This window comes from Mirounga leonina, unplaced genomic scaffold (genome assembly GCF_011800145.1).
Source record: "Mirounga leonina isolate KUSES-001 unplaced genomic scaffold, KU_Mleo_1.0 Mir_170, whole genome shotgun sequence".
Lineage (NCBI taxonomy): Eukaryota > Metazoa > Chordata > Mammalia > Carnivora > Phocidae > Mirounga > Mirounga leonina.
The window spans coordinates 16708991-16732753 of NW_023270433.1; the positions used below are offsets into that span (position 1 = coordinate 16708991).

A 23763-nucleotide genomic window follows, 5' to 3' on the forward strand; every position below is an offset into this window, starting at 1 on the left:
CTATAAAGGATAATCCTGAGGCACCTAGGCTGGGGCCAAATGTTCTCTTGGGCTTTTCCAGCTCTGAGGTTCTGCAGTTACGCTGTGAGCACTTCCAGCTCAGCTTGTAAAGAATTCACACTCTAAACCCCTGCTCTTCTCAAGGATGGAGATGTCCTCCCTTCACCTTCTTCTAGTTCCATGCCCTCAGGAGAATGTAAGCACTTGGGTCTCTTGTCTGTTTGATTCCCCTTAGTTTGGTTTAGAGGAACAAATGACTTTATCACACACGGCGCTTTACAACAGAGCCCAGACCGACCTGGGTTCAGATTCCACCTCTGCCGCCCTGTTGCTTGGGGAGATTCTTGGTCACAGGGGAAGTGATGGTCTCTGCCTCATAGATTTGATGTAGGGAAAGGCATCCTGGTAACAGAGTAGGTGCCGTGGAGCTCCTGAACACGCGTGGCTCCTTCCGTCCCTGGAATCCCGAGGCTGGGCATGCCGCTCACCCAGCGCCTTGGGTCTTGTCTTGCAGAGATGTCTGGCACGGCAGGGGACATCTCCCTGGTGTACTGGAGACAGCAGTGGCTGGAGAACGGGACCTTGTATTTCCACGTCTCCATGAGCAGTGCCGGCCAGCTGGCCCGGGCCACCGCGCCCACGCTCCAGGAGCCCTCAGAGATTAGAGAGGAGCAGATGCACATTCTCCACATCTCTGTGATGGTAAGTGAGCGGGAATGCCGCGAGGTGCTGGGGGCGGGGTGACGGTGAGGTGGGGCGATGAGGGAATGGGGCGGGGTTTTGCCAGCACCGGCTGAGTGTGAGAGGTTGGAATGCTCAACAGAAGGGCAGGTGGATTTGGGGGTGTCACTTGGACTGATGCATAGCCATCCATCATCTGTCAGCTGTGACAAACTAATCGTGCTTCAGAGGAGAGAGGAAAGAGTCTCCCAACTCCTTGGCCTTTGGGCTGACCTCTGTGGGAATAGCTGTTTAACTTCTGTCACGTGCTTGGCCTGTTCCGCCGGGGGGCGGATGTTTAACATCTGTCACGTGCTTGGACCCTCACAAGACCCCCTGGCGTGTAGACCCTGCATGATGGCCCTTGGGGCGGGGCTAGGTATGGCCCCATCACACATGGAAGCCCCTTCACTACCCTCATGTTATAGTTGTGAATACCGAGTCAGAGGGGCCAAGACACTTATCCAAGGTCACACAGCTCGTAAGAGGTGGAGCTGCTCTTGGGTATTGGAACCCCCAAGCGTGTCTGGCTGCAAAGCCTGAACTATGTCCTCTTCACTCTTTCTCTCAGTGCAAGAATTTATGGACCATCTAACCATATGTCAAGCACTGTGCTGGGCACATTTGTGGACATTATCTGATTGCATTTTCGCCAAGGAAGCTTGAAGTCAGGCATGTCACCTCCACGTGAGAGATGAAGTTGTGGGCCCAGAGAGAGGGGCAGTGGCTTTCCATCTCTGCAGGCCCCATGACCCAGAGCTCTTGGAGTCTGCTATGTCTTCAGAGAAGGCTGCTAGGGCTTAAATCACTTGAATGGTAGTCTGAAATGCACGTAGGCTCATATTAATGGTTTCTTTAAAAAGCTGGAATTAATGGCTCTGCATGGTAGATAGGAAAAAACAAATTCATTATGCAGAATGTACAGGGTCTAATTGGCTCAAGAAGAGATCTGATAATAGCTACGAGTGACATCCCCCTAGTGCTTTTCACTCCTCAAGTCATTATTTTCTCTTTTAGCACAGCTATCTCTGCCAGATGCATGAGGGTAGGAAATGAATCTATGTGTGAGAAAGGTATGGGCCCAGAGAGGTGAAGAAATTGGCCTAAGGCCACTCAGCTTGGTAGCGAGACCGCCCACTCCTTGCTTTTCCTTTTCAACAGCCAACAGTATTTATTGAGAGTCTACAGTGGGGCAGAGTTTTGCTTTTGGTCTCGGTTCTCGGTTCTTCTCGTTCCTCTAACACTGCATTTGACATTCTGATTAGGGCTGAGTAAGAGCCTGGAAGTTTTCTCTTTTTGGAAAAACACACACATAGCCCAGCCAGATAGCAATGTTAATTTTGGACCTAACGCATGCTCATCACGTGGTGGAACAAATCAAGGCCTTTGTGTTATTCATGGATGGAGTGTGATAGACTTTTCCCATATATATATTTTGCAAATGATGCAGCCACATGCCAAGCCAAGTGAGTGCCTGCATGCTAACTTTGGGGTGCAAGTGTGTGAGCATTACTATCTCAGGGGCCTTGCTAGCATCCTCATGGGGCATGGGGCACCATCTGATGCTAAGAAGGCTTGAGGGGGCGTGACTTTCTTATTTAATGCTTGAGAGACTCCGTTTTGACTAATATTTATTAAGCGTTTCCTGTGTTTGGCACCACGTTTACTTATATACATGCTTCCCATAACCCAGTAACCTAGACGGTATAATCCCAATTATAAATGAGCCCTGAATGGGCTTTCTCTGCTTCCAGGTTCACTCTTAGTTCCACTACATCACACTCTCTCCCCAAGGACTTTAGGTGTTCTTCACCTTCTTATTCTGCTCCGTGAGTTCTGCTTAGAAGGAAGAAGTCACTCAGATGCACACGAATCTGAAATTCCCTGTAATTCGAGATGTGGCTGGCACCATCCTGATCTTCTCTGCCCCTGCACTAATGTGGCCCAAGGCTACCACCTTGTGGTCCCTACAGTTCTTTTCTGCCTTCAGGGCTCCAAGATCTGGATCTTACTTGTCCTCACCTTACCCTCAAGAGACAGAGTCATGTCCAGGAATCTTTGAACCCTAAGGCATTCATTGATGGTGGCCCGGCTTCTCTGAGGTGGGACACACCTGCCCCCATGCAGAAGGAGGGTGACACGGAGGTGAATAAGCGCAGACTCCAGAGCCTGGGTGCTTGGATGTAAGGTCCCACAGTGCCCCTTAGCACTCTGCATGATCTGGGGCAAAGTTTTAAATGCCTCTGTGCCTTGTTTTTGTCATCTATAAATGAGAGTGCCTCTAATACTTACTGGGTAGGTACACCACATACCTGCATCAGAGGAGCTTGGCGTGCAAGACCGTTAGCTCTTATTCTTACAGGCACTTGAGTTGAAAACTTTAAGATGTGTTTATTATACCCTTTCATCTCATAAATGGATGAACTGGGGTCCAGATATAGACTACAAATTGTCTTGGATGCCCCAACCCATCAGCATGGCTTTGCCTAGAGGGCATGCCTGTCTGTGGCTTAGATGGACTCCATCCTTGCTGATCTGGCCACAGACAATTAATTCAGCAGGAACAAAAAGAGTGTTTGCTTCCTTCTCCCCTAAGCAGCCATTCAAAGTGGCATTCACAGTGGCTGGGATCTGTTTCCCCATTTCACAGGTGAGAAACTTGAGACACAGTGAGTTTATTTGAGTTACCTGCCTAAAGCTGTGTGGCTAACAAGAAGGCAGCTCTGGGACCAGGCTTTTCCTAAGATTCTAAACTCATGTCCCATGGTTACTCAGGGCAAGGTGGCTCCTGGTCTCTCAGATTTTTGCATTGTTTTCATCTTTGGTGAAGATCTGAAATCTTTTGTGAGAAGACCCAAATTGTCTAGTCAGAGGTCAAAGAAATGCCAGGGTCAATGTTCTGCATTCTCTTTTCTCAGGACAAACCTCCTGCTTACCCATGCAGGGCAACCAGCTTCTCAGCTCAGTCATTGGAAACTGCTATAATCCATGCCTACTGGAGTGAAACCAGCATGCTCTTTGGGCTTGTTAATTCCTGAGCCTGAGATATTAATAAAATCAGTTGCTATTGGTGTGACTTGGTCACCCCAAGAATAAATGGTAAACCCAGTATTTAACTCTATATAGGCGGATTCCAGAACCTCCACCCTTACAGTACAAATACAGACCACCATTTCTCTTCTCTCTGCATCAGCTGATGGCTTAAATTTTAAGATCTTATGTGCAAATGATGTACAGACTCCCTCCTTATGTGGAATCTATGCGTAGGTCAACGGGCGGGGGGTTATGATTTGGAAGTCAGCTCCAAGGATGAACGGTATCTCTGTTGCTAGCTTTTTATGACCTTGGTTAAATCAAAGCCATCATCTGTGAAACTGGGATAATATTCTCTGAGGGTTTTTCTAGGTGCTGAATGAGCTTACACATGCCTGTGTCCTGCACAGTGAAAATAATGGCCACCATCATCAAGGACTTTCTGTATGCTAGGCACAGTCTAGGTGTAGGACATGCATCATTCCATTTAATTGTTCTAATACTCTATGAGATTGATACTGTTGTTTCCCTCATTTACACAAGAGGAACCTGGGAGTTAATGAGGTTTCACAACTTGCTCAAGTTCATACCACCAATGAGTTCTGAAGCTGGGATTACAACTCTAGTCTCTCCAGATTGAGAGTCTTTGCTCTTGGGCATAATTCTGCATGATGCAGTACCTGGCATTCAGTAAGTGCTCAAAAAGTGGTAGCTGTTATCAAAATGTTGGCTGTAATGACAACATTGGTGACAACGTTGGTGACAAATGTTGAGAAAGGGGAAGAAAGGAAATGTTGGGTTTGATGTGAAGGGAAAGAAGATCTTCGAGAACACATTTCTTTCCCAAGGACCATCTCACAGAAAATGCTGTAGATTTTTACTGGTGGGTCCCAGTGAGGGGACGGTGACAAGGGACCAACATCCCTGTCCGTGGCCAGGACAGACCTTTCCAAGTGTTTGAGCTGTCTGGCACTGGGCTGACTGAGTCATGGGGTAGTGAGTTCCTTGTCTCTGGGGGTATGCAAGCAAAGGCTAAAGGCCCTATTCATCAGGATTTTGAATGGAATAACAGTTAGATGCATATTGTGGTTCTTTCAAACTTACAGGATCTATGGTTTTAGGGCATAATATATAGAAAAATACTTTGAGGATTATAAAATGCCACATAAATCTAAGAAATTATTACTACCATTCTCAATCAGAGGCTTTGTTTAAAGGATTTGTGTGATATGGGGATAATTCTTTTTAAAGCTTTCTGTGAAAAATGACTTTAGATCATTTCCCCAACCATTCCAGTATTCATTGACAGCATACCATGCCTTCCTTAGTTCACTGATTTAATCACTCAATCATGCAATGGTTTACTTGCCTACTAAACCCAACAATGACAATCCAAAACAATGACAATGCAAGAAAAAAAGGAAAAAGGGGGAAAAAAAGCTTTTAAAAAGTCAACCACAAGCTCAGAATGAGCCAGCTCTCTGGGCTCTGATCGCTAAAAGTGGCTCCACATTTTAAGTTGTGTTAATGAAAGACAAGTTTTCTGAACAACTAGTTTTAGAGGTTCGGGATGAGACCTGAAACAGTGTGTTTACTTATGGGGATCATGTGTTCAGAGAAACAATAGCTGGAAAAATGATGAGAAAATAGAACAGTGAAGAATCTTAATGTTAACAAGAGTTGCTATAATGCTTCATGTTATATTATCGGTATATATTTAACTCATTCAATTCTTTAAATAATTCCAGTTCAACAAATAACCTTTGTTACTCCTGTTCCACTTTGGAGAAGATGCAGGCACAGAGGATGTAACGAGTGTGCAAGAGGTCCCCAGGGTCACATTCTGGCCCCATAACTGACTGACTAGCCATGTAACGAGGGCCTCTTTCCTCCCTCGGCTTCCATTGCCTTATCTGGAATGGGGTGAAGATGGAAGGACCTGCCTAAGGGGGCTGTTATAAGATGATGCTCATAAAGCACACATGCTGGAGCCTGACACATAGTTGGGTCTTCAGACATGTTAGGACTCTGCTCTTTATAAGCGTATTAGTTTCCTAGGGCTGCCCTGACAGAGGACACAAACCGAGTGATTTAAATGTGTTGTCTCACACTTCTGGAGGTTAGATGTCTGACATCAAGATGTGGGCAGGGCCACACTCCTTGTGAAGGCACTAAGGGAAAGTGTTCCAGATCCATCCCCCAGCTTCCGGTAGTTCCTTGGCTTATGACAGCATAGCTCTGATTTTCACATGGCCTTCTCCCTGTGCACACATCTGTCTCTGCGTCTACACTTCCCACTTTTTATTAGGACGCAGGTTATATTGGATTAGGGTGTCACCATGGTGACCTCATTGTAACTTGATTACCTCTGTAAAGACCCGATCTCCATAGAAGGTCTCATTCTGAGGATCTGGGCGTTAGGAGTGCAACATATTTTGGGGGAGGGGAAAATTTCACTAATAATGCCATTGCTGTATTATTTATAAGCAATATTATTGAAGAATGCCCAGGGCAGCCAGGGCAGGAGAAGCTAAGCTGTTGCAGACTATAGGTCCCAGAAGCCTTTTGGATAGAAAGCAGAGTCGTGGGGAGAATATCCTAGGGGAGATTATTTTAAGAGGGAAGGTGACAGAAATCTAGTGGTGGAAAAAACTTGCGATACATATAGCCCAAGAAACTGTGGCCTGGGACTCAGGTGTCCCAGGACTGCCACGCATGCGCTGCATGACATCCTTCCTTAGCCTTAGGATCCCCATCTACAAATCGAGATCATCAAGCTTCTATCAGTTGCAAGACATAATGAAGTTTGCCAATACAAGTACATTTTTATGTAAATGGGCCATACCACATGAATTCCATTTATTTTTTTTTTCAGAAAGTGGAATTTTAAAATCACAAATACATTTATGAATTTTTAAAAATTTGAATCACACGAATCTTGTAGCTTGGCCTTGACTTGCCTCAACAACAAGGATTCAGTAAAAGCCTGCAGGGTCTCTAGCTAGACTTATGGGAACATGAGAAGAATAAGCCATTTAGGAAACGTGGCTTATCTCCCATAACGTTTAGGAATGTAGCATAGTGAAGTGGATACAACGTAGTGTGGTGTCATGAGCCTGAGTTTCAAGCTGAGATTCTATCTCATAGCAGCTGTAGAAATTTGAATGTTTTCACCTCTTGTTCGGTCATTTGCAAAAATAGAAATAAAATTAAAATCATCACATTGAACTGAGACAATGCACATGAAAGCATCTGGCTATGTTTCCCCAAAAGCAACGGAACTATAACCTATGGTTGGAATGTTGAAGTTGAAAGCACCTTAGACCTGGCCGAACCCAACTCTTCTGGATGAGTCAGCTTTCACGTGTTTATTCCACAAACAAATCACTCTGAATCTTGGTGACTGGCTAGACGGCCCTTTACTGCTCATGCACCTTCCATGTTGGCGGCTGCCGATGCTGTGGCTCAGCTCTGCATGTCTTCTCCTTCTGGAACTGGCTGAAGGGGAGCCCCAGTCTGAGACCTTTGGTTTCCATGGCAGAGAGAATGAGCAAAAGAACTGGCAGGAATCTAGGATTAAAGCTAGTGCTGAGATGGGGGTTTTCTCACATTCTGTGGCCAGGGCCAAAACACATCATGTGGCCAAGCCCAAAGCCACTGACAGGGGAACACAATCCTTTACAGAGAATGGGCATGTAGGCAGTCACAAATGGCAGCAGACGACCCATCTTCATTTTACAGGTGGAGGAAATGAGGCCAGAAAAGGCATATTCTGCATCCCAAATACCCCCTTCATCTGGGCCAACAACCAAGCCCCGACAGAAAATCCTGGAGGTGGCAAGAGGCAACCTAGAAAGGGGGCCCAGAGGTAGTGGCTTGAACCTTCTGGCCAAAATGGAATGCAGGATGAGAATAAGAAAAAAAAATGTGTATAAGAAAAAAAAAATATATCTGCATCATGTGAGACAGAAGGAGGCGGAGAGAAACAGAGACAGGGAAAATAGGCACCTGCTAGTATTTATTGAATACGTCTTCTATGCCAGGTATATGGGAACTACCAGAGACAGAAATAAACCGAGAAAAAGGGAGCCAAGGACAATGAGAGAGATGTAGAAAAATACAGGGAAATTGGAATAGACAGGAATAGATAGGGATTTAGCAATAGAAGCAGAGGCAGGGAGGGAGGAAACAGAATAAAAGGGAGGAAGGAACCACATAGCGAAGTAAACAGGGAGAGAGACACAGAAGTAGAGTGGGAGGGGCAGACAGAATCCAAGCCCAAGAAAAATCGTGGAGGGGCCCTGGGAGAGAAGGGGGCTGAGGAGGAGGTCAGGGGCTCACAGGGATGGCCTCCAGCAGAGACAGGGAGATGGGCACCAGCATGGTGGATCTGAGAAGAGGCAGCAGAGGGAAAGGTGGAAGGAGCTGAGGTGCCAAGTCCTGGAGAAGAGAAGGGGGAGGGGAGCTCCAGAGACTGCAGAGATGCATAGTTGGAGGTAGGTAGCAAGCAGGTTGGCAGAGTTGAGGGGGATGTTCCCTTGGTGGCCACTCCCCACCTTTATACCCCAGCTTTTTTTTTTTTTTTTTAAGATTTTATTTATTTTATTTGAGAGCAAGAGCGAGAGCGAGAAAGCAACGGAGAGAGCGAGAAAGCAAGAGAGTACACATGAATGTGTGTGTGGGGGTGGGGCAGAGGGGGAGGGAGAAGCAGACTCCCCGCTGAGTGGGGAGCCACGTGGGACTTGATCCCAGGACCTTGAGGTCAGGACCTGAGCTGAAGGCAGATGCTTAACTGACTGAGCCACCCAGGTGCCCCTACACTCCAGCCTCCTGTTGCACATTTCATTTTCCTTCATAACCTGGGGCTCCTGTGCAGTATTCTAACAACACAGAATGAGTGCATGGGGTGTGCGCGCATGTGTGGTGCAGTGTTCACCCTGTTTACTCCCCTTCTCCCCATGCCCTGAGTCAGCCCGTGTGTCTGGTAAACTTGGCTTTGGACCCAGTAGAGCTTCTAGCGCCCCCTTCAGTTAATTCCCCCTTTTCCACTCTCCTGATCCTCAGAAGACACCTTGGTTTGGTGGAAATAACAGGTTTGGACAGACAGATGTGGGTTCAAATTGTGACTCTTCCCTTTGTTGCTGTTTGTCCTTAGGCACATTTCTGAACTTCTCTGATTCTTACTTTCTCCTGAATTTAAGGGAGGCTGTGGATCCCTCATTCATGTGGCTGAGGGGAGAAATAAATGATAAAAGACACATGGAACATTTTAGGACAGCACTCAGAGAAGATCCCTTTCTTTTCCTTTGGCCCTTTAAAATATTTTCCCCTAATTCGCCCTTATCCTTGGCCTTCACAAACATCCTTTGAGCTAAGTTGGGCAGGAGTTATTGAGAATATTGACTCTGAAATACTGATAGAAATATTAGACTAAACAAATGAATGGGGTAGAAGAGAGAGCTCTTTCTTACGGTCGTATCCCAATTAATAAATGTAGAAGGAAAGAGGGAAAGTGGAAAATCACCATTACGCAGTCACCACTGTAATAATTACTACTGACAAGATCCACTGATGTATACTAAAATTAATGGGTGAAACTTCAAGGAGAAGCAGAATATTTGCAGAGTCTCAAAAGTATCACCCCCTGGATATTTATTAATAGCTTTACAGTAGAGAATCTAGTGGATACTAGTATCAACTTCCCAGGGCTGATGTAACAAGTTACCACAAATGAAGGGGCTTAACATATCAGAAATGTATTCTCTCACAGTTTTGGAGACCAAAAGTCCAAACTCAAGGTGTCATTAGGGCTGTGTTCTCTCCTTGGGGAGAGATGGGGATAATCCATTCCTTGCCTCTTCTAGTTTATGGAGGTGCCAGGCGTTTTGTGGCTCGTGGCTACATGACTCCAAATGTCTGCCTTCATCTTCCTATCACCTTCTCCTCCATGTCCTCTTGTCTGTGTGTCTCTCATAAGGACATGTGTCATTGGATTTAGGACCCTCCTGGATAATTCAGGATGACCTCCTTTTGCAGGATCCTTAACTTAATTATATCTACAAAGACTCTTTTTTTTTTTTTTTCTTCCTCAAATAAGGTAGCGTTCATAGGTTCTGGGGACAAGGATGTGGACCTATCTTTTTTGGGTCCACCAGTTCAACCCAATACTTCACTTTAACCAAGTGGTCAAGGTTAACATCACTGGCAATAAGACAGACAGCCATCATGAGTCCCCTGATAGGAAGCACCAAGAAGGGCATGATGCCATTTCTATGGTACACTTGCCCAAAATGCGTACCCTCATTCTCATCATGAGAATACATTGCACACACCCCAAAGTGAGTGATCTTTTACAAAAAACTGGCCAGCCTGCTTTCAAAGTGGCAGGATGATGAAAAACAGGAGAGGCTGAGGAATTGTCACAGGTAAGACAGGACTGGGGAGACATGGAAACTGAGTGCCTCAAGGGGTCCTGGACCAAAATGGGAACATTAGTGAAAAACCTGGTAAAATCCAAGGAAGGTCTGTGGTTTAGTTAATGGTATTATGTCGTTGTTAATTTCCTGGTTTTGATTATTCTTTTATGTGCAATTAACTTTGGAGGAAGCTGAGTGGTGAAGAAGATAAAGGAATTCTCTGTACCAGCTTTGCAAATTCTCATGAGTCTATATTCAGAGTAAGAGGTTTAAAGACACACACAGTATGGAGTCTGGAGCAGGACTGCCGGGGTCAGAATCCTGGCCTTCCCGCTTAACTGGCAGTGTGACATTGGTTAAGTTACTGTTCCGTGCCTCAGTTTGCCCCACTAAAACTGGTGAGACTCGTAGTTTCTACCTCATGGAATTAAAATGAGGTAGCATGTAAACGCCACAAATGTGTCATCAATTTCATTGATAATGCTGCTATTATTGTTCCTATTGTACAGATGATAAAACCAAGGATGAGGAAGTTCAGACATCTCTATTCTGAGATCACGCAGCCAGTGCCTGAGCCCAGGATCAAACTTCAGTTTCTGATTCTAGAGGTGCTTGGCTGGCTCAGTCAGTAGAGCCTCCAACTCTTGATCTTGGGATCGTGATTTTGAGCCCCACGTTGGGTGTAGAGTTTACTTTAAAAAATGTTTCTGAGTCCAAGTGATCTAAGACATTTCTTTTCCTCCTGGGGCAAAGAGGGGAAAGGACCTTTCAGGGGCTCATCTCCCTAACCATCTAGTTACAGCATGCCATATGTTGGTAGGACAGGCCTGACTGGACTATGCAAGATGGCAGCTGGTTCTTCCTCATCGTGAACGCTTGGAAGTGAGGACAATAGGCATCTCAGACTTAATTCTCAAAAAAAAAATAAATAAATAAATCCACGAAAGACTCCTCCCTCCAGCCCCTTTAAAACACATCCAGTCCAATGCCCTCATTTTAGAGTGAAAATACGGAAACTAAGCCCATAGGTCCTGGAGTGACTCGGTGTCATGTGACAGATCAGTGCCAGGGCTGGCTTTGGGGGCTAGACTGCGGGACGGTGCACACGCACTTCTTTGTGGGTCTGTGTGGGTGGGTGGTCCCCGCTGCGCCCCCCCAGCTGTGATCTGTACTCCGCGGAAGGCCTCTGGCTCCATGCTGCGGGAGCCGTAAACATAGAGGTTCCGCACAGCTTTATTTCAGTGCGTTGTGCTAATCGTCCCATCTGCACATCCACCCATACAGTCAAACAATTGCCCAATTCAAACTTCTGCTGCTAATGTTCCCCAGCTCAAGGGCGTCTTTAATAGCAAAATAATACTTGGTTTTTCTTCCTTCCCTCTCTGTTTTTTCCTAATCTCTCCCCAATGAGACATAACATTAATTACAGCAGTTAACAGAAACTCTGTCTCCATTACTGCCTGCCACCTTTTCCATTTTGGTTTCTGCCTCCGAAATTCCTCTCTTGAATGGGGGGGGCGGTGGTTATGCAGATGTGTGATTGTATTTATTTATCATTTCTCTGCTTACCTCCTTTGTGCTGGATTTTAAGCTAAGCAGAATCCGTGTTTTCACCGGAGTTGGAGGAGTGCACGTGAGTGTGAATGTTGTTTGCGTGTGCCTGCTTCCTAATCTAGCTGTCATTTTGAGCTAATTGTGTTGTTTCCTCTTGTGTGGAAGGAAATCTTATCTGTTTTGGATTAAAATTCAATGAAGGTCATAACGGCTGGAAAACTTACCAGACTGCTGCAATTAATGTTCATTTGGCTTTGATAAATTGGAACGTTCCCCTCAATAGGACTGGAGTGGATTTCAGAAGCAATAATTCTTCCATTAACTCAATGATTCTGCCTGTGATGGAGGACCTTGTCCTGATTTTGTTTGTCATCTGTCACTTGGAGGAGTTGGGCATATGTCGGAGATGATTTATCGTGATGGCAGTGCCTGGTTGTATCGAAGCATTTAAAACCACCAATTATTTTTGTCCCCTGTAAATTGCTTGGTTAAACAAAATGTGAAGCTGGAATTAAGGTGGAAAAAATCTTTTGTGCCCCTGTTTCTCTCCTCATGGGTTTCTATGGTTGTGGGGTCTTATAAGTTCCTCTCAAGGGCCAGGTGAAAATGAATCTGTCATAAGAATAAGGGGTACCTGGGTGACTCAGTCAGGCAAGCGTCTGCCTTAGGCTCAGGTCATGATCCCGGGGTCCTGGGATCAAGCCTGCATTTGGCGCCCTGCTCAGCGGGGAGCCTGCTTCTCCCTCTGCCCCCTGCTCTCCTTTCTCACTTGCTCTCTCTCTCTCAAATAAGTAAATTCTTTAAAATTAAAACAATAATAATATTGAGCACTTATTTTCCAGGTAGTGTGCTGGGAGCTTTGATGCACATTGTTTTACTTCTTAAAACAATTGTTTAGGGTGTTTTGTCCATGTCACCTGGGAAAAGACCGAAGTCCATCGATGATAAGTATTTCCTGCATCACGGACAGCATGAGATTGGCAGTCAAGTATCTTGATTCTAAAGCTCTTGCATTACCCTCACACATTAGGATTTTTAAAAATTGCTTAATATTAAGCCTGCTGTTTACTGCTGGTATTTCACTAGGTGTAGAGCAAGATCTCCTTCCCACGTAAGAGTTACCTGGGGTGTTCATTTAAAAGGCAGTTTCCTGGGCTCTGCCCCAGCTACGTTGGATCTGAATTCCTGGTGGGAGCTTCTGGGCAATTTGCATCCTGAAAAGCCCTGCAGGTAATATTTGTGGAGAATCCCTGACCTGTAGCTCATTGAGACCAGCAGGGAGAAAGTCATAGCCTTGACGTGCCCATTTAAAAAATGATAGCATTCTTCTAAAAACTCTGCCAGGCAGGCATTGCTATCTCCATTTTATAGATTGAAATATCAAGGTACATCAAGTTAAATGGTCTTGCCTGAGGTCACACAGCTAAGGGGATACCAAAATGGGATCTAGACCCTGCATTTGCCCCATGGACCTGAATGCTCCGGCTCTTACATAGCATCTCCATCTCATCTGTTCCTGTCCTTGTCCATCTCTGTCTGTAGCCTCCCTTCCTTCTCTCAAATTGTGCAGGGGCACAGGCCAGAGCAGCTCTGGGCTTTCCCCATAGACACCCTCTTCAGTTCCTCTTTTATTGTGGTCCTTATGTGTCCTGATGTTCCCCTAATGAAGCATCTAGAGGCCTGCCCTATGTTGGCCTTCCTTAATGAGGAGTGAAATATGTTGGTGTCTGTGCCAGGGGCTTTGTTTAGATGGTTCACAGAGCTACCAAAGGCCTTCTAGGGGGGAGATGTAGGGCAGCCCCGCCCATTGCAGATGATCTCAGGTAAAGGAAGCTCACCTGCAGGGCAGGTCTGCACTGTTACAATAATTACAGCAGCATGGCTCAGGGGAATGGAGAGTCAGCTGGACCTGGTTCTGTCAGCCTTTTGCTAATTGTGTGAGCTTGGGCTAGATACTTGCCCTCTCTGGGCCTTGAGGTAAAGTAGGTATAACAATGGTACCTCCTCTTCTAAAGTCATTGTCACGAACAGAAGCATCCCTGTTAAGTGCAAGCTCGGTATCTAATAACTAGAAATTTCTCAATAGATTGTAGGTATCCTTAAAGCTCAAACACTGTTGACCCACAAGCATTAATAGAACGTGTTCCCAGTTAACATTTCATTAAAACCTCCTGACAATATATGAAGTGGGTGTTTTTTTTAATGTCATTTTATAGCTGAGCCTCAGAAAAGGGTCTTGCTTAGACACACAGTTGGTCAGTGCCAGAAAAAGTTCTTTTTTTAAATTTAATTTTATTATGTTATGTTCCTGGATCTCTGCCAGAACGTCTAGGTGGGGCCAGGGGTGGGACATTTGCCTAAAGTTTTGTAGACAGGTCAGTTAAAGTTCGGGGTGAAATTTGGTCTGGACACTCTGGCTGCCCTCATTTTGAGATTCACAGTGGCAGGTGTTATGGACTGAATTGTGCCTCCTCCCCCTCCCCCCTGCCCAATTTTCATATACTGAAGCCCCAGCCCCCCATAGGACTGTATTTGAAGATTGGGCCTTTAAGAAAGTAATTAGGGTTAAGTAAGGTCGTAAGAATGAGGCCCTAATGCAGTAGGACTGGGATCCTTAAGGATCCAAGAAGAGACACCAGTGATGCATGTACATAATGGAAAGGCCACGTGAGGACACCGTGAGAAGGTAGCCGTCTTCAAGCCAGGAACCAGCCCTGCCGGCACCTTGATCTTGGACTTCTGGCCTCTAGAATGGAGGAAAAAAACACGTTTCTGTCATTGAAACCACTCAGTCTATGGAATTCCGTTAGGCAGCCTGAGCTCATATGGCAGAAGGTTGTGGTTATTGCCGCCCAGAGCCCGGTGGCTGGGGGAATAAAGGAAGCTGGAATAATGTTTTTCCTTTGCCTCTGCAATTGTTCCTGGAACAAAGGAGAAAAGCAGAAAGAGTGGGGGGGGGAGGGAGGTGATCACAAAGCAGAAAGGGGACAGAGTGGAGAGGGAAGGAAGGAGAGGAGAGGGGTTTTTAGAAGCAGCAGGGAGTGCCTGGCACATAATAGCAGCTCAGCAAACTCCTAAGTGAATGGATCGGGAGACAGACGGTTGGATGATCCGGTCATGCATTCCAGTCATGAACTTTTCACAGCGTCAGGTACTGGGTGTAGACTCACAGACTGCAGGGAGACAGCTGAGGAGAACAGCTTCCGCTTGGTTATTGCAAGGAAAAGAAATTGTCGTGTGCCTTTTTTATCTGTCACTATCGTTGTTACACACGACTTTGTTAAATTTTACAAAGTTCCACTTGCTAATGATTATTTACAGATGAGATGTGTAAGTATGTGCCCATTTGTCGGATGAGAAAACTGAGATCACCCAAGGTCACAGAGGACCTGGATTCTGAGTCTGGAGCCCATTCCCTCAGCATGATGCTGTGATTAACACCAGCGAGACTGGAAGGACAGCGGAGGAGAGGCCCACAGCCCGCTAGGTTTCTGTTTCTCTACCTCCTGCCCGTATGACCCCGACCAAGTTGTCCAACCTGTCCGAGCCTCACAGAGGTGAGTGAGGCCTCAGCGAGGTAAGGGGGAAGTGCTCCGTGAATGCGAGCCATGGGGAGCAAACCCTCTCTTTGTCTCTCCAATATCCTGTTTTCTGGGCTTGAAACTAAGGCCCGTCACTCCTATCTTCAAAGATCACGTTGAATGAAATGAGATAACACAGGAGGATCCTCAGGATTGCGCCTGGCACATAATAGATGTTCAGTTGGTGACGACCCTGATGATTATTGCCGGTGTCCTCCTAAGTACCATGCGGATGAGAGGTTCGTCAACTGGGGAATCCCTTCCATCGGTCAGAGGCCAAGCGGATGGCTTTCTGGTCTCTTCCACCCCAGGCTGCAGTTGGGAAAAGGCCAGCAGCCAAGGGAGGTGACGGCCGGGGGCTCGGAGCCACCCCGGGGACCACCCCTGCTCCTCAGAAGGTGAAGACGTGGCTGGCCCGACCAAGTGGTGCAAAGTGAAAAATGGGCACGTGCAACAGTAACAGCGTCTGTATCGTTATTTCTGCGTCGGGAGGTCAGCCGGCTTCGTACAGCATGCTGCTGCCAGAGCGGTCTTTGTTTAGGAATTAATTAGGACCAGCAGAGAACTGCTGCCTCTGCAGATTTTGGTGTCTGGAAGTTATAAAAAGCAGATGGATTTTAAACAAATGTGTTTTTCACCCTTTACCACTGTGTGAAAGGGTACGTATCCGAGCAGGGGTGCGGGGAGACGGGCGTTGAAAAGGAACACCTGGGCCTTCCTGCCCATCCCGCTTCCTCGAGTCGGTGTGCACGGCCCATCCTTTCAGCTGCTGCATTTGGGGCGGGGGTAACATTTCGGTATTAATAATAGCATAGTCTTGGGAGTCTTTTATGTGCCAGGCACAGTACCTTATCTAATCTGTTCGTAACAGCCTTTTTTTTTTTTTTTAAGATTTTATTTATTTGTGAGAGAGAGAGAGCAAACAAGGAGGGGGAGAGGCAGGCAGAGGGAGAAGCAGGCTCCCCGCTGAGCAAGGGCCCCCCCCCCCCCCCAACATGGGACTTGATCCCAGGATCCTGGAATCATGACCTGAGGTGAAGGCAGATGCTTAACTGACTGAGCCACCCAAGTGTCCCTGTAACTACCTTTTATATGTGAGAAAACCAAGACTCAGGACGGGCACACTCTTTGGTTAGAAGTGATGGAGCTCAGGCTTGAGCCCTGGGTTGTGACAGGCCAAGGTCTGTGCCTCTAGCTTTTCTGCTATAGCAGAACCTCCTCATCTTCCCAATAAAATGTTCTGAGTAACCATTTGAAAGTGTCTGTTAAAATCTGAGTGAGGATTTGTAAAGAGTGGATCTTGCAAACCACAGGGATTCTCATGTGGGGGACAGTGAGGACCATTGATGCTTTCATGAATCAACTCTATGTTGACATAGAAGTTACCCTCAATGAATGCATTGCACCTTATGAATACTACTACTATTACTACTAATAATAATAATGCTAGCCAGTATTTATACAGTACTTTGACAGTTTTAAGACAATAATCACACATCAACTGATGTATTTTATCTTCAGAACCATTCTTCATTATTTAGGCATTGATATTGTAGCTGTTGTTATTAGTATCAATAGCCCTGGTGGAAGCCTAGAAAGGTTAATCAGGTCTAAGATCACATAGCAACTCAATAGTAAAGCCAAACCTCCTTTTACCAACTAGCTCAGCATCCCCTGGGGATCATTAAAAGGTTAGGGATGCCCTGAGGTGGCAAGTGGAGAAGAGCTCAAGTCAGAGAAGCACAGAAAATCATGGCATATTAGAGGTACAAGGAAATTTGAAGATCTATGCTTATAAGACCCTTATTTTTTTTAAAGATTTTATTTATTTATTTGACAGAGAGCACAAGTAGGCAGAGTGGCAGGCAGAGGGAGAGGGAGAAGAAGACTCACCGCTGAGCAGGGAGCCCGATTCAGGGCTCCATCCCAGGACCCTGGGATCACGACCTGAGCTGAAGGCAGACGCTTAACCGACTAAGCACCCTGGGTGTCCCAAGACCATCATTTTTAAAATGACGAAAACCAGTGCCCATTGATGGGAACTCACTTCTTTAAATTCACACAGCAAGTTAGTGTGACATTGAGGATAAAAAACGGATATGTTTGCATGTAAATCCCAGATTTATATTACCTCTACTTATGACCTTGGACGAGTTGATTTATTTCAGCCTCTGTTTTCCCTTGTGTAAAATAGAGAGAACACTACTGAATGGGAGAAGGATTCAGTGAGATGATATGCATTCTGCATATCACAGAGCATGTGCCCACTAAGTGAAAGCCGTTGGGACAGTAGATGAGGAGAAAGACACAGGGCCTGGGGGCTAGACAGGCCTGAGTTCCGCTCCAAGCTCCTCAGTCATTAACTATGTGATCTTTGGAAAACGACTCATATCCTCCTAACCTCAGTTTCCGTCTATAAAAATTGGAATGGTTTATATCAACACCATTTTGTTTGTTTTGTGTATTGAAAATAATCTGTGGTAGAGATCAGCCCAGAGCCTTGCCCCCAGTGAACCTCAGCTCTTATGGGTCCCACCGTGTTCTACTCTTCTTCCCATTCCATGGTTTTCTTTCTCAGCTAGATGTTCTCCAGGCAAACAAAGAATACCCACAGCTCCTTCCTTGAGCATCACTGTTGACATTTTTCCTTTGGGTATTGGAACTAAGAAGCAGTTCTGGAACCCAGCCATTTCTATAAAAATCTTCCCAACTTGGTGGAGTTTTGTGTCCCCTCCAAGCACAGAGCTGGAGGGAAAAGATGGCATTAAGTGTAATTAAATATGCACTCCTTCCTTTGGGAATGCATTGGGGGGATTTGTCTTTAAAGTGTCATTCTTGTAGCAAAGACACTTGTTATGCTGATGGTGCTGTGTTAGTCTCTCAACTGGGGACCTGGATGTTTTCTTAGCTGAGTTACTGTGAATACATTATACCCCATGCCACACCCCACGGTCTAGCATCTTTTGCTTTTTCTCAGATGTAAGCACCTTGGATTCTTAATTTGGCCTCCGTAATGAGGCACATGGCTGGGAGAAGTGCTTGAGTTAGTCCCCTCATTGGAGAAAATACCTGATGGGGGAAGACTGGAAGGAAAGCAAACATTTATGGGGCAATTGCCATGCACCAGGTGTCAAGCTGAATGCACAACTGTGCTTGCTGTTTAATCTCACTATGGCGATGCAGGGTAGGCATTTGTATTATTTTACAGTTAAAGGAACTAAAGCTCAGAGAGGCTACAATTTCGTTATTTATCCAACTACTATTTCTTGAACACCCACCCACCGTGTCAAGTATTGTCTTAGACCCCTAGAGTTGTGTGATCTAGACTGTAGTGTTTACCAGCCAGAGGCTGACTTGAGATTGTGGCCCCAGGGACATTAAGCAACTTGTCTGAGTTGACGCTATAGGAACTGGCAGAGCTGGGATTCAAACCTAAGCCTGTCAGAGTCTTGTTTTGAACTCCTTGAAACAAGGAGGCTTAGAGCTTATTCATTCACCACTTCAACGTTCATGGGACATCTCCTATGCACAAAGCACTGTGGTGAGCCCTGCAGGAGGTTCCGAGATGAAGGCTTCTGTGTCTTCGGGTAGGATTGTTGTGTAAAATATTCAGGGAAGATGAGGTGGCACCATGTCAGAGGCACAGGCCGGAGACAGGGGGAACACAGAGGAAGAAGAGGTCACTTCCAGCTGGAGGGATCAGGGGAAGCTTCCTAGAGGAAGAGAAAATTGATCCAGGTCTTAAAATGTGGCATGGATGGGGACGTCAGTAATTTACAACTTCGTGTCTTAGTCAAGATCTCTTGGCAGTAGATGATATTAGCAAGACTCTGGGGTCAGGGATATATTTCACACTCGCTTTCCAAGAGCTTAGTAGATTCCTAGCATCCGACTCAGCACCAGTTTACCTGGTACCCCTGGTACCGCCTACTCTGTCCCACAACAAAGTCTGGGGACTGATCAACGCAGGTAAACAGACATGGCTCCTGCCCACAGAAAACTCCCAGAGAGGGAAGGGAATACTGAAGTCATTCTTAGTTAATTCAGGAAAGACTTGGCGGAGGAGGATGAATGTAAGTGTAGAAAGGAACCTTGTGAATGATCTATTCCAGTACGTTTCAACATTTTACACCAGAAACCTTTGATCAAATGAAATGTTGTATGAATGCCTAATACACCAACGTGGATCTGCTGTGGCTGGGAGCTTGGAGGAGTTGAAGAGGGAGACAGGATCTGTTTGTTGCGGTTTCCCCCTACATACCACCGAAGTTCTGCACTAGTGATCATGGCTTCACAACCACTTAACCCCTTCTACCCCACATCATGGAACAGATGGAGGGACTGTGTTCTGAGAGAGGAATTCCTCAAGGCCAGAGTCAGTGAACAAGCCGAAGCCAGGAACCAGCTATCTGGTATTCTATCCCAAGGCTTTCTACACCACCACGGAGAGAAGCGATTGTTTTTTGTTTCTGTTTGTGTGTTTTTTAACTTTTTATTTTGACACAATTTTAGGTTTACAAAAGAATTTGTGAGGAAAATACAGAGAATCCCCATATACCCTTTAACCAGCTTCCCCTCCTGTCAATATCTTTCCTAACCATGGGGCGTTTTTCAAAACTGTGGCATTAACATTGATGCAACACTGTTAGCTAAACATTTTATTCCTTTGGTCTGAATTTTTTCACTGATACTCCTTTTCTGTTCCAGAATCCAATCCCGGGTACCATACCGCCTTTAGTTGCCCTGTCTCCTTTGTTTCTTCTTCCTCAGGCTTTTCTTGCTTATCACCTTGATATTTTTGAAAAGTAGCAGTCAGGTGTTTTGCAGGATGTCCCTCAATTTGGGTTCGTCTGCTGCTTTGTCATAATTAGACTGAGATTATAAATTCAGAGGAAGAACACCACAAACATGAAGTGGCCTTCCAGCATCACCATATCAGGAGATACGTGCTATCAGTAAGACTTAGGACAGATCATGTTAATGTGGTGTCTGCCAAGTTTCTACACTCTGAAGTTTTTCTTTTTCCGTACCCTGTTAGAAGCAAGGTACTAAGTCCGGCATGCGCAAGGAGCAGGGGATTAAGATCTGCCTCCGGGAGGGAAGTGTGCCAAAGAATGTGTGAATGTTTATTGAAACCACCACTGTCATTAATAAATATTTGGGAGAGAGACGTTGAGACTCTGCAAATAGCCTGTTTCTTCGTAAGGTTTTCCCCACTCATTTTAGCATTCGTCAGTGATCCTGCTTGCAGTGATGTATTACTGCAGTGGAGAGAAGGGATCTTAAAACAAAACAAAAACAGAAACAGAAAGAAAAAATAAAGGAGACAGGAAAGGGAGAAGAGAAAAGGTACACACTAAAGCCAACCTCTTTTCTAGGTGGTAGACTGAGGTCGGGGTAGGCGTCTGCGAGAAAGGGGCTGCACGGTCCTCACCAGTTTGCTGACCTCATTCTAAAATAGGGGCATTTTATTTTATTTTTATTTATTTATTTATTTTTTTAAAGATTTTATTTATTTATTTGACAGAGAAAGACACAGTGAGAGAGGGAACACAAGCAGGGGGAGTGGGAGAGGGAGAAGCAGACTCCCTGCCGAGCAGGGAGCCCCATGCAGGACTCGATCCCGGGACTCCAGGATCATGACCTGAGCCGAAGGCAGTTGCTTAACCGACTGAGCCACCCAGGCGCCCATAAAATAGGGGCATTTTAATTGACATCACCATAGCACTGTCGGTAACCGTCACAATCGGAGGCCCAGGGAGGCTCTTTTTAACTCTATTAGGGAAAGATCAGTGTGGATCAGTGCAAGAACACCTAACTTGCCCCATTTTCCCCCAGGTTTTATCTTAAAATATACCTAGCTGAGGAAGTGGGTAAAGATATGTCTCTTAAGCTGATAGTTTCTATGCTTCTGTATGCGTGTGTTGTATGTTACGTGCATGCTTCCTTGTTGCTTTGAACATGGCATTTGGGGAGGAAGGACGTTACAGATCCTTCCTTTTCCTCTATCTTAGCTTTGGGCAGTCACTTAGAACAGCTTGAATTGTTGGCAAGTTTCCATAAGATTTCAATGGCAAAATTGGCTGCCTTGAAGCTCAAGGATGGGCAAGTGCAGGAACATGTATACACCGCCCATGCCTGGCACACCTTGGGGGTATCTGGTGTGGGTCACTGGGAGTTAAGCATGTTAGATTAGCTCGTTGAGCCCTTAGAGCAAATTTCATGGAAGAGGTGGCCTTTGAGATGGTTCTTGAAAGATTGAGGTTAACAGGAGGTATTCCAGATGGAAATTAGCATGCAAGAACCTCAGGATATTAGGAAATTTCCTACCCATTAAAATAGTAGGGGAATTCTTACCCATGTTACTTAGAATTATTTCTAATTCTGAAGAACTGTTGTATAGGGATGTGGCTACTTGCATCAACAGAGTAATCAAGCACTTGGATATTTTCTCTGTATCTTTAACATCTCGGAATGCCAACACAGTATTAATAATTGCTTCTTAATTGGTTTGTGGGTTGGTTGGTCCACTGGTTGGTAGCTCGAGGCCCATTCAGAGACTCTGTCTCATTATTATTTGAACTTTGTAGCAGACACCATTGGGGTCCAGCTCAGATCCCCTTTGCACTAACCCTTTGCATGAATGCTGGCCTATCTTCCTGTTGCCAGCACCTGTGACACTGGCTAAAGTCTCTGTGGCAGCTTGGTGCCTTTCTGCCCACCCTTGAGCCGGCTAGAGTGCCATAGCACATTGGACCTCCAGCGGTAGCTCTTAACTGATGATTGTGGGTGGGGGGGGTTGGTTAATACGTACCCCACGACCCTAGCCACCCTAGCAGGATAAACCTCTCTCCTGTTGCCCACTGTGACATCTGACTGGCATAATAAACCATCCCTCATTGGCTTCCTTCCCTTCCCTGCCTCATTCCCCCATCTCCTACCAGTGTTTCCCTATAATCCCATTGCAGACAAGCATATATGCTCAAATCCTTGCTTTCCAAATTTCTTCTGGAGAAAGACAAACTGAAATGAGCTGCTGTTATGGCCTGTTGGCCCAGGAAGTTTGGGCCCAGAAGAGAAAAAAAAAATGACCTAAACTTCTAGTTGGTTCAGAAACGTCTGCTGGAAAAACAGAGCCAAACAGTGTCACTATCTGAGCCTATATTCCTTACGCATAAGGGGAGAGATTGGCTCAGATGTTGCCAAAGTCCTTCCCAAAGTTTTCATTCTGAAGTTTCAATTCCTGAACACCTTGATTTCTCCCATGTGTATGATTTTTGGGAATTTACTTAATGTGTTTTAAGGAAATCTGTATGCTTTCTGCCTACCAATTCCCATTTTTAAGATGAACTCTTTAGTGTAACACATCTAGGATTAGGGAAGTTTGGATGTCCTGTTTTCTAAGAGCACTGGTCTTGGGCTTTGGCTATAAACCCAGAATATAGGAAGGCTAGTTGTATTGCCTTGCCCCCTATTTCCCCACCCCCCAGTCTTTCTTTGTCTTTCTTCCTGCACTAACTTTTCCATTTGCACACGTGGAAGAGGGCAGTCCTGAGCTTGAAGGCTCTGACCTATTTTTTTCTTACTGAATATAATAATAGGTACATTTTCTGAGAGCATGGTATGTACCAGGCAGTATGCCAAGCGTTTTCCATACATTATCTTGTTTGTTTCTACAACAGCCCTCTGTGGAAGGTACTGTTATTGTTTTATCATGAGGGAGCTAGGCTTGGGAGAGATTGTGCAGTTGTCAAAGTTCAGGTGGCTGTTAACGGTAAAGCCAGGATTTGAATCCAGGCTTGCCTGGATTGAAATCCTGTGTTTTACTCATTACCTGCTTCTCTATGTGATGAAATTCAGTAGGTGTAACTGGAAAGACCTCTATGCACTTCAAAACATTATTCATAAGTAAATGAGGAAGACGTGTAGGGTGTGTGTGCAGAAAGGGGCAGAGAAATGACTCAGCAGCAGCTAGGAAAAGCAGATGTGGATTTTAGTGGATGATAAGCTGAGTGAAGTAATGGTGTTCAACAACAACAACTTTCTTTTTTTCGACTTCGATTTCATCAATAAAAGGGTCTTACCTAGAACAAGGTTATGCTGATTTTGGTTAGTCATTTCCTGGGATATTGTGCTTAGTTGTGGTATTATCCTTAAAAAAATCATGATGAGAAATGAGTGTGCCCAGGGAAGATTAACCACAGGGTAGTGAAAGTCTTCAAAACCATATTACCATGATTCTGAAAATAACTGGGAAGAATTAGCCTGGAGAAGAGAACACTTGGGGATCTTGGTGGGGATTATTATTTCAAATCCTAAATACATCTTAAGGAGAGGTGGGAGTTAAATTTGTCCTGTGTGGCCTTAGGACATAACAAGCAATGGGGAGAAAGCCACATGGCAGCTGATTCTAGGTCTATTTTAAAAAGACACAATAACAAAAGTACCCAAAATTGGAA

General features: G+C 45.4%; 1 protein-coding gene across 3 annotated transcripts in view; it reads left to right on the forward strand.

Annotated features, from left to right (window-relative positions):
- The window catches only part of ASTN2 (astrotactin 2), an 868677-nt gene that overhangs the window by 124890 nt on the left and 720024 nt on the right, over positions 1 to 23763 (forward strand). For all 3 annotated transcript variants that reach the window (XM_035015962.1, XM_035015963.1, XM_035015965.1), the window contains exon 2: positions 515 to 702. In XM_035015962.1, coding sequence (XP_034871853.1) covers positions 515 to 702 — 188 coding nt within the window. The remainder of the gene's footprint in view (positions 1 to 514; positions 703 to 23763) is intronic.